At 39.2% G+C, this 11722-nt stretch overlaps 2 protein-coding genes across 7 annotated transcripts in view; one reads left to right on the top strand and one right to left on the bottom strand.

The window, feature by feature from the left end:
• Fgfr1op2 (FGFR1 oncogene partner 2) overlaps positions 1-10546 on the bottom strand; it is a 23652-nt gene extending 13106 nt beyond the window's left edge. For 3 of the 4 annotated variants that reach the window (XM_010615013.3, XM_010615025.3, XM_033766298.1), the window contains exons 1-2: positions 9864-10546; positions 181-329 (exon numbers count right to left, since the gene is read on the bottom strand). In XM_010615013.3, coding sequence (XP_010613315.1) covers positions 181-315 — 135 coding nt within the window. In that variant the 5' untranslated portion in view covers positions 316-329; positions 9864-10546. The remainder of the gene's footprint in view (positions 1-180; positions 330-9863) is intronic. The other variant, XM_010615019.3, reaches the window with a different exon arrangement.
• A 30-nt stretch (positions 10547-10576) lies between these two features.
• Positions 10577-11722, top strand: part of Ints13 (integrator complex subunit 13) — a 34204-nt gene continuing 33058 nt past the window's right edge. For 2 of the 3 annotated variants that reach the window (XM_033766297.1, XM_010615006.3), the window contains exon 1: positions 10579-11077. The gene's annotated coding sequence lies outside the window, so the exon portion shown is untranslated. Of the gene's footprint in view, positions 11078-11722 lie in introns of all 3 variants that reach the window. The other variant, XM_010614999.3, reaches the window with a different exon arrangement.

Raw genomic sequence — 11722 nt, 5'->3', positions numbered from 1 at the left:
TATATATATGCCACCTGAACATGACAAAATTATATCCTAAAGTAAAATGTACAAGTGAAGTTACTTAAAATCTTAAGAGAACTTTTATAAATTCCCAATCTAGCAGTAGTTTACAATTCAAACAATACATAAAGGATGGTGACTGCTTTTGTTAAATGGAATCAATGAGAAAAACCAAACCTGCTTCATTGCTTCCACTCGCTTGTTAAGAGCTGTGGTTTGCTCAATTAGAGATTCTGCTGCATCGTCATGATCTCGCAGTCTTTCAACAAGGGCTTTAGCATCAGCAAGTGCCTTCTCAATTGTGCAACTCATTTCTAAAGGAATACCTGTAATTAAAATTAAAATCAAGACTCCAAACAAAGTCAGCATACTGCTTTATTTTAACTTCATGTAAACACAGATATGCTTCTTGATTGTTCACTCACCGCAAGCATTACTGTATTACCAAAATCTGAAAAAAGACACAACAACAAAAAAGAAAGCACAGAAGACTATAGAAACCGATAAACTCACCAGGATACAAAAATGAGTAGCTCTTCCATACATCTAGTATGAATTTGCTGAGAAAGAAATCATGAAATTAATCCTATTCACAACAGACACACACACGATATATATTTAACTAAAGAAGTAAAAGACCTTTACAATGAAAATCATAGAACACTGGTGAAAGATACTGAAAAGTTCAAGAAGGAAAACTCTACCATGTACATGGATGCAAAGACTTAAAACTGTAAGTCCATAATTCCAAAATGATGTACATATTCAACCTAATCCCTACCAACATACCAATGACATTCTTCACAGAATTAGGAAAAACAATCCTGCAATCCATATGGAAGCATGTAAGAACAAATCCAAGTAGGCAACAGAATTTTGAGCAAAAAGCCAAGATGGAGGCTCAAAACTCCTGATTTCAACACATACTACAGGGCCATAGTAACCAAAATAGCCAGCATGGCCCTGGTATAAAAGCAGATATGTAAACCCAGGGAACAGAACAGAGATGCCAGGAAAAAACTCCATAGACCATAGTGAACTTCTTGTTTTGGTATTTGGAGACCTCAAAATTTCAATTTTTTTTTTCTATTGAGTTTATTGGTACATTTAAATTAAACAATACAGTTACATTTATCATTGGGATCTTGTACCTTTACAAGATGTATCTTGGTTCTTGTTTTTTCCCCATACCCCTAGCCTCCCTTTACCCCCTTTCAAAAGGCCAATTTTAAAATAAGGCCTTGAGCTGGGGATTTAGCTCAGTGGTGCTACTGCCTGCCTTGCAAGTGCAAGGTTCCAAGTTCAATCGCCAGCACCAAAAATAAATAAACAAACAAATAAATAAAGGACTTGAAAGAACTTATAATTTTCTGAAACCCTCCTTGATTTTTTTTTTCCTCTTTCTACTAAATTTTACCTAACCTTTGATGAGCCACCCTTTCTTTAGGATTTTCTCAAAAAATAAAATCCCTAGGCCTCAAGGCAGGTCTACAGAAGTTAAAACTACAGTATAGAACTATAAATAAACGAACTTTGCAAAGACAGAACTTTGCAATATAATCCAGTCACTTTGCAGTACTGGGATTTGAAGCCAAAGCCTTTGCTATATCCCTAGCCCCCACCTATCCTCTCTTAAATATCAAGGCAATGTCTCCACAAGTGACTTAAGTTGCCCAGCCTGGGCTTGAACCTGTGATCTTCCTGCCTCAGCCTCTAAAAGTGCTGGGATTACAGGTGTGTAACACCAAGGTGTGCACCAGGGTGGTGCAGCAGCTTTGGAAAACAGTGTGGTAGTTTCTCAAAAGGTTAAACGTGTGACCCAACCATTTCACTCATAAGTACACAACTAGAAAATGAAAACATTATTCACAATGTGCAAAGAATTAACTCAAACACCACTCAAATGATTCATGAATAAATAAAACAGTGGAATTTTTGACAGAAAAGAGGAGGAATAATGTCTTGATGCAACCACACAGATGATAACTGATAAATTAGGCTAAGTCACAGAAGCCAGTCACAGATGATGACCACATGTTATATAATGCCATTTATATTAAAGCCACAGAATCTGAAAACAGCTTAGTGAATGTCTAGGGCTGAGGTGTGGCAGGGGGTAGGAAGGTTGAGAAGAAGCAAGGGGATGGGAAGTGATTAACAGCCTATGACTTCTTTATGGAGTGATAAACATGTCCTAAAATTTATTTCAGTGGAGACTGTACAACTCTGGGAATACATTAAAACCCATAAAATTTTACACTTTGAATAGGTGAATAGTTTGAATTATGTATCTCAATAAAGTTTTTTGTTGTTGTTAAAGCTGGAGTGGCTACATAAATACTAGAAAAAGTAGACCTCAGTGAAAATTACTGGAAACAGGAGTATTACATAAAGATAAAAGGACCATTTTAGCAAGAGGACCTAAGAATCCTAAATGTACATTCATCTGGCTAGAGAGCTTCAAATACAGAAGCAAAAACTAAAAGGATCAGCAGACACATCCACACTTTCTGCTAAAAATGTCAACACTACTTTCTTAGTAATTCATAGAACTTGTACACAGAAAACCAACAAGGATATAGATGAAATTAACACCATCAACTACAGTAATTGAACTGGCACTTATGAAATGCTAAAACCAGTAATAGCACAATACAGCAGCCTCCCTTTGTCTATGGTTTCACTTCCCATGGTTTCAGTTATAAGCAACTGTGATCCAAAAATATTAAATGGAAAACCTAGAAATAAACAATTCATAAGTTTAAAGTTACACACCATTGTAAGCAGTGTGTTGAAATCTTGACCCGTTCCTGCTCAGGTCATGAATCAACGCTTTGTCCAGTGTGCCCATGCTGGGTAGCCACCCACCTGCTAGTGACAGTATCACTAAATTATCAGATTGAGTGTCACAGTATTGCAGTGCTATAGTTCAAGTAATCCTTATTTAATTATATGCATAGGTGGCTAAGATCTGCAATAAAAATGAATGTTCTCTCTGCAGAATTGTGATGGAGAAAGAAATGTGTACTTGCATTACTGTCATACCTAACTACACAGAAGTTACAGGCACAGTATGCAATAAGTGCTTAGTTAAAATGGAAGAGGAATCTTGAGGAGTGGCTCAGGGATGGAGTGCATGCTTTTGTGTATGTGAGGCCCTGGGTTCAATCCCTGTACCACCGAATAAACAAAAACCAAAAGCATTAAATACTTTTTTTCCAATCCTGGTATGGTTTGGCATTAAATGTCTCCCCCCAAAATTCCTGTGTGAAGGGTTTGTCCTTAATTCAGTAGTATTCAGAGGTGAGGCCTCTGGGAGGTGATTGCTCAGGAGAGCTGTTAGGAGGTGGTGGAAACTTTAGGAGGTGGGCTTGGCTGGAGGAAGCAGGTCACTGGGGTTGTGCCCTTGAAGGGTACACTCTGTGTCCAGGCTCTTCCTCTCTTTGCTGCCAGGAGATGAGCAGCTATGCCCTACAATGTACTCCTTGCCATGATATTCTGCCTTGCCACAGGCCTAAAAGCAATGGAGCCAGCCAACTATGGGCTGAGACCTCTAAAATCATGAGCCAAATAGATATGTACAGGAAAGAACATAATATAAATATATTTGCAGTTTCAGGCACAGGGGTTCTTGGTACATATTTCCCACAGGTAAGGAGGGACTATTAGACACATTATTTTGAAGTGTACATGGAATATTCACTCACTAGGATAGATTATAAAGAAACATTAACAAATCTGTAAGGATTGTAACCATGCAAATTATGTTCTCTGGTCATATTAGAATTAGGCTAAAACAGATAACAGAAAGATGATAAAACCTTCAAAATCTGGAAGTTAAACAAGAAACTTCTAAATAAACTATGTCTCAAAAAAGGAAACTTCTGGCAATTGTAAGACATTTTGATATAAATGTGAAAATACAAGATCTCAAAAATTTTGGCATGAATAAAATCCATAGCATTAAAAGCTATATACTAGAAAATTAGAAAAATATCAAATCATTTACCTGAGCATCAACCCTTAGAAATTAACGGTGAGATAAACCCAAAGTAAATGGAAATAAATAATAATGATAAGGAACAGCAAAATAACATCCACAAAATTAAAAACAGGAAAGCAACAGACAACCCAATGAAATCAAAAGCTAGTTCTGTAAAAAGATCAATAAAGTTTGTACATCTGTAACAAAAATGACCAAGGGAGGAAAAAAGACTTAAATTACCAACGTCAGGAATAAAAGACAGGATAACACTGCATATCCCTACTTCATCCAAAGCATAAGGGTATACAGTAAAAAAATCCCACACACATGAAGTGAGTAACTTAAATGAATTCTTCAAAATCCCAAAACCACATAAAGTCACACAAGAATAGATAATTATTAATAGTCCTATAGATATTCATTGTATTTATTGGGGTTAACTACTAAAGTCCTATTTAACTATTATAGTCCCATAATAACCCTATAATTATTAAAGAAATTGAGTTTGCAGTTAAAAAATTCTACAAAAAGTCTCCATACTCAGATAGTTTCAAAGGCAGATTCTAAAGTATATTATAAAGGAAATAAAATCAGAATTACACAATTTATTCAATAAAAAGGAATACAGTATTTTCAAACTTATAAAATGGTATCAGCATTGATACCAAAACCACACAAAGGCAATACAAGAAAAAAAAAAATCACAGACCGCTATCTCTTATGAGTATAAATGCAAAAAAAAAAAAAAAAATCAAGAAAATATTAGCAACTCATATTTGGCCATAAATTAAAAAAACAAAACAAAACATCATGACCAAGTGGGGTTTATCCCTGAATACATGTCTGCCTCCATATCACTGTAGTCCAAAGAAGAAAAAATACTTGATTGTTAACAACTGGTCCACTAGGAAAAATTCAACATCCTTTCATAAAAACTTTCTGAAAACCTGGACTAGAATTTCCTCAAACTTTCTTGGGGCAGTTACAAAAAACCTACAGCAAACACTCACTTGATGGAAGATTAAATACTTTCCCACTAAAATTAGAACTAGGAAAGGATGCCCCAACTGCCAGTCAACATACTAGTGTAACAGAAAAAGGAAGGAAAGATGGAAGGTAGGAAGGAAGGAAAGAAGAGGGGATATAAATTGGAAACAAATTTTTGAAAAATCTTATAAATAATAATATATGATTTTAGCAATTCTGTAAGATACAAGCACACAAACCAATTGTTTTCTTTTTTCTTTTTTTTTTTTTGGTACCGGGGATTGAACTCGGGTCTTTGAGCTTGCAAGGCAGGCCACTGAACCTCCGCCCACCAATTGTTTTCTGTAAACTAGCAATGAAAAACTGGAAACCAAAAAACTCCCCAAACAAAAAACACATTTATAATAGCAAAAAAAAAAGAGAGAGGACCTTTGAACCAGGATTTGCATGCTGATAACTGAAATGATAATGAAAGAAACTAAAGTGACCCTAAATAAAGAAACATTAAATTCAAAGACTGGAGACTCAACATAATAGAGATTGGAGTTTTCTACAACTGACCTACTTAACAGATTTCATGCACTTTCCAATCAGAACTCAGCAGCACTTTTTACAGAAATTCACAAGGCAATTTAAAAATTTCTATGGGAACCTAAAGAAACTAGAATAGACAGGCAACTCTGAAAATAAAGTTGGAGAAATCACACTACCAGTTTTCAAGACTTAAAGCCACAGTAGTGAAGACAGTTGTGGTGGTGATAGGCAGAACAGAGATCCTGAAACCGGCCCAGTGATTTTTGGACAGGTGCAAAGGCACCTGTTAGAGTTAGAGGAGACACATTAGATTCTGTCAATAAATGGTGTACAAAGAACTGGACATCTGTATGCCAGAAAACCTATCTCAATGCAATTTGTACCCTTTATACAAAGATTAACTCAAAATTCACCACAGATCTAAATGTAAAATTAAAAGATATAACACTTATGTAAGAAAAAACTAGGAGATAATGTTTACAACCTGGAGTAAGGCAAAGATTTTTTAAAGATACCAAAATCATGACTAAAAAAAGAAAAATTTGATAAACTGGACTTCATCAACAATAAACTTGCTCAGGGATAAATACTGCTAAGATGTTTGAAAAGACAAGCTAAAGAGTGGGATAAAATGTTTTCAAATCATAATATCCAACAAAGGACTTGCACCTAGAATATAAAAATCTCTCAAAACTAACAATAATAACTGAAGTTTTTAAATGAGCAAAAGACCTTAACACTTAACTAAAAAGATATACCATTGGGCGTGATGATGCATGCCTGTAATCCCAGCACTCGTGAAGCTGAGGCAGGAGGATCGCTGTGAGTTCAAGACCAGCCTGGGCTACATAGTGAGTTCCAGGTCAGTCTCAACTACACAGTGAGACCCTGTGTCAAAAACACAAAAAACAAAACAAAACAAAACAAGATATATGGATGGTGAATAAGGACATGGAAAGATGCTCAACATCATTAGCCATTAAAGAAATGCAACTAAAACTGTGATAAGATCCATCTTAACCTCATTAAAATGGCTATTTACCTATTTCTTCATTGATCCCACCCTGCCTCAATTTTAATAGTTGTAAAATAAACTCCTGCTATGTGATATAGCAAGTCACTTTTTCTCCAAAATTGTTTGACCTATTTTTAGCCTTCTCTCCAACCTAACTGAACCTAAATAGCCCTTTACAGTAGTCTAGAATAAAAATCAATGTGCTAGGTAATAATTTTGATTAATTCAAAAACAGTGGTAGCTTTCTTACTTTGTCATTTAGGCATGAGAACTAGTGTTATTCCCTTTTAACAAATGAGAAAATAGATTCAGGGATTCCAAATAAATGGAGCTGAATGACGGAGCCAAGCTAGTACCAGAAATAGAACTTCTGATCCCCAGTCTAGCATTTTATTCTTGAGCCAAACTTGATCTCCAGGGCCCTATTTGCTTTCATCTACAGGAAAAGGATCTTGACCTCCCTGGATGGAAAAACAAAGCAATTTTCCTGACCCTACCCCAGAATGAAACCTCCAAGATATTAAAAAAATTTTCATTTCAAGCCAGCCACAGGACGTAAATGGAAATGTATACGGAGAAAATTTTAAAGGTAACAAAATTTCAAATATTTTTTCATATAACTAATAAAACGCCGCCAACTATTTTTAACAAGGCATCAGTTAGTTAAGCAATGGATGATTATCCTTAGGCTTTAAAAAAAATTGTTAACATCTGCTTTACAAAACATTCTCTAGGTTGCATAAAGAAACACAACTACCAAAATAAACTACAGGTAAAATTTATTTTGTAACTATGAAGACTTATCTATTCAGGAAAAGGAATTATAACAACAGGTAACTCAAAACATAATTTTTTAACATTTCAGAAAACCCGTGACACAGTTTCTAAGTATTTGCATGTTCATTTCCTGTATGTGAAACCACACACAAAAAGTTCAAAATATTTTATAGCATGAATTTACTTTGCCATCATTTTTGAAAAATGCTCCCCCCTACTCTTTCTGACTAATAACTGGAGTAGGAGAAGTATGGTTTTCCAAACTCTAGGTTTCAAATTCTTAAAAACAGACTCCGGTGTGTGGGGGGGAGTACCTGTATTTTCAGTTTATCTGCTTATTTTTATAATGTCTGTCTTAAATGGTCACAATATGCTTCCATAATTTTCTATAGGTAGGTCCAAATTACAGAACTTTGTAAAACAAGCTTTTATTTTTTCCCCTGTATAGCCCCACTCCACCCATTTTGTCAGACTCCTGACAGATGGTTCAGAACATTCCGCTGCGGATAAAAAAGAACCCACCGCCCACCCAAGACAGCAACTGCCAGATGTTTAGTTTTAGATTTTAGTTAAGAAAATTTTAAAGGAATTAAAGTCCCTTGAACCATGTGTTTCCTTTATCTACAAATCCACTATGCTATAGCTAGCTGGACCCCCAGAAAAATGTTGTGACTACTAACTCAGCACAGATGTGTTTTTAGTTGTTAACAGTTTAGTTTTGTTTAAAAAATTGTATTATCCAGGCAAGTCCCTCTAATGTTAACTAGTAAACAATATCAACCAACACATGAAAATAGAAAAATGAAAGGCACAGTCTGTCTTTCAGAGAAGCTTACAACCTTAGTAAGTTGAGAAAGAGTACACATATATTGCACATAAAAATAAGCATCTTCAAGGACCCCAGTTTGACCAAAAAAAAAAAAAAAAAAAAAAAATCTTATACAGGCATACCACTATTTGAAAGCACTGAAAATTTTCTTTTTTCTTTTTCCTCATTGAGTTTATTGGTACATTTTAGGTATACGGTACAGTTACATTCATCATTGGGATCTTGTACCTTTACATAACAGGAGCACTGGAAATTTTCAGTCTTTAAAAATGGTGGACTGCCATGTATCCAGAGCTTTATGAAGTAGCTTTCTAGAGATGATGGATTTTTTAAAGTTGCAAGGAGTAGAATTTGGAAGAACCCAGAGGATTTCTATTTTTTTTTTTTTCCATTATTGAAGATCAAGAACCCTGGGGGGATCTACCACTGAGCTACATCCGCAGCCCTTTTAGTATAAAGGGTCTGGGTTGCCCAGGTGGGACTGGAACCTGAGATGCTCCTACCTCAGCCTCCCTCAGTGCTGGGATTACAGGCAAGCGCCTCCGCATCCAGCTGACGCTGGAGGACTTAAAAAAAAAAATTGCACATGTTCACTTAGAACTGTGGCTAAATATAAACTGCATATACATATCTTCAAATACTCAAGAAGGATCTTATCTAATCTAAACCAATTATTTCTAACCTACAGGCTATAGTCTGTGAGGTGCAGCAGGAATGCACATACACAAAGCATTGCCTATAGCCTACAATGCAAAATCATTTAAAGGGACTTTTTTTTTTCCTGCTGTATATAATCCCAAATACTAAAAGTACAGTTAGTTGCACACGAGTTAGGAGTGCAAGGTTGCTCGTATTCAATACAGATAAGGGCTGTTAAACTAATATATGGGGTTCCATCTGGTTCTGAAAGTCTATGCTTTTAAGGGACTAGAAATTCCTATGGTAATTTTTTTTTACATGTACACACACATATATAAATATAAATATATATGGATATATAATGCTTGCTATAGGCCAAGCATTGGCCTACCTTGTGTTTCAAAGATGAATAAGACATGACTCTAGGCTCAAGTTTAAGCTGGCAGAAGACACAATTAAATAAGCAAACAATACATCCTAATAAATACTGCAGGACTACCTCCAGTGCTTTGGGCACGGCTGTAATATTGTCACTGGCAGGAGTCTGAGAAGATAATCACCTATGCGCTGGGTTTTGACAATTGGTGAAACACACAGGGAAGTACTCTGGACAGGTGGATATAGCCACCTACGAAGCACAGTTGTGAAAATGCCGGGCACGTCTGGGGAAACAGTCTGGTATGGCTGGAGATCAGATTATTTGGGAAACAGTCCGGTATGGCTGGAGATCAGATTATTTGCGAAAGAAACAAGATGACTACTAAAAATGTACAATGTGATTGAGACAGACTGTAAGAGGTCCTAAAATGACTGATATGCTTTACATCAGAACTTGATTCAGTCAGTAACACTGTTACTGAAAAAGTTTGAGGGGAGATAAAAACAAGTATTTCAGAATGCAAACTCTGTAGAACGATGCTGGTAGGGAAACCAATTTGGGGTGGGGTTTGGGCAACTGCAACGGTTCTGGTCAAAGATGAAACGATCCTGTGCAGGGTGGATGTTGCAAGGACTATTCCTAGGCTCGTAGTCTGAGTAGCAGCTCAGATACTTAAGTCATTATCAGAGAAGAAAAACAGGAGGAAAAAAAATACCTTGCGGAGGGCAGTTTGAAGAAAGACGGAATGGCTCTCCGTGTCAAATGCTGCAAAGGGGTAAACTGAAGACTGAGCAGCGTCCGTCCTCGCCCACCCTTCGTGGTGAGGTTCGGGTTGGTAAGGCAGGTAGAGAACAAACACGGAAGGAGTGTCCTCAGGGTCAGGCTGCTCCTGAGACTCTGCAGCTCGGTTCCGGAGAGGGAGCTCGCGCTGACCGCGGGAGGAGGTGCGGCTCCCGGGAGCGGCCGGCACCGGGGCTGCACTGGGGTAGGAGGCGGCCGAGCCCCCACTGCCGCTCCGTCCCCGGATTTCTCCCACTTACTCGCTCCACGCAGTGCCTCACAGCCGTCAGCTGGGGCGACGCGGACCGAAAGCGTTCGCCGAGCGGGGCCTGTGCACGCAAAGGAAGGGCCTCCGCACCCTCGTTCAGCCTCTTCAGCGAGCAGACGCGGTGCCCGGCCACGAGGGTGACCGCCTCGGACTCGGCTGGGCTCAGCCACACGCCCAGCCAGGGGTTAGCCTCAGCTGACCGCCTCCCGCTCGCCTCCCAGAGCGGCCCAGCCTCGCGAGACTTCCTCCCGCTAGGGGCGGGGCCCCCCTCTGCCCCTCCCGCCGTATGCACTGCCCGGCTTTCGTTCGGCCTCTCGCGAAGTCTCGCGTGTTTTTCCCAGGGAAACCGGCCCGGGAACAGAGGCCGAGACAGGGAGGCTGCTGGGTGGGCCTTACGCCAGGGGGTCCTTGGCCGTTGTCGCCAGTGCTGTGTGGTGGTACTCGGCTTTGGGGAAGACTCTCAGATCGCCCGGATCGTTCTTCCCAAAGGGTGATTGGGAAAATTAGCGGGTACAAAATCTCGAGAGGCGGAGGAATCTTTTTTCGTTTTGGCTCCGCCCTCTTCCTGTTCTGCGACTGGTACGGTAGCCCGTCGCGGGGGAAGGGACGCTCGGCGGCCCAGCCGAAGAGCGCCCTGCGCACGCGCGAGCCCCAGTGTGCGAGTGTGTTTGTGCACCCGCACGCGCGCGCTCCTGCTTTTAGGAAACCTGGGAAGGACCTGTGTACGGGGAGATGAGGGAGGAAAGCTTAGCACTCTGTCTTTGGTACCAGACGCGCCTGACTGTGCGCTGACTCTCCCCACCCACCCAGGCAGCAGCCTTTGCCAGAGAGGCTGTGGCTGGCAGCCTCTGTTCGTTTTCACTGCAGGACCAGGCACGAAAGTAAGCGAACCTCAATCCTGAGGTCTTCCCTATCCACTCACCTTGTACTTTCCACCCCCACCCTACAGCAAAGTGCGTCTAGAAGGTTTCTTAAAGAGAGTTTTGCATGAGGGGGAGATGCCTTTGAGAACAGAACAAAATAGCGGGATCATGAAAAGACAGTTCGTTTTGATGTACACTTGCTCTGCTTCCCATGTGCTTGTAGAATGTGGATTTGTCTCTTCGGAATAAGATTTTATTAGCGGAAGCAAGGGAGTACCATATGCTCTGATTTTATTAGGAAAAGTTTTAAAAGTTTCTCCTCACCGCTGTGAAGGTAGTAACTTAAGTTTTTCTGTTCTACATGCTAAATTATGTCGTGTATCAAAAGTTAAGGGGAAGAGTGTGAGTTTGGGGTCCTTATCCTAATGCTCAGACCCAATATGCAGTTATGTTAGAGATGTTATGTTTTGGTTTTTACGTTTGCTGTCCCTCTTTGCTGTTAATTTTTCTTCACTCCATCTCACTTGCATTTTTCAAAAGTCTTGGAATGCTTGCTTGCTTGCTTGCTTTCTTTCTTTCTTTCTTTCTTTCTTGAGGGAAGTCCAGAAATGCTGGCTTGGAAGTTTATATGTAATTGATGTCAGCAAGAATCATCAAAAGTGT

This window comes from Fukomys damarensis, unplaced genomic scaffold, assembly GCF_012274545.1.
Source record: "Fukomys damarensis isolate Sample0158 unplaced genomic scaffold, DMR_v1.0_HiC HiC_scaffold_19, whole genome shotgun sequence".
Classification (NCBI taxonomy): domain Eukaryota; kingdom Metazoa; phylum Chordata; class Mammalia; order Rodentia; family Bathyergidae; genus Fukomys; species Fukomys damarensis.
This window is presented reverse-complemented; position numbering and strand designations above follow the sequence as displayed.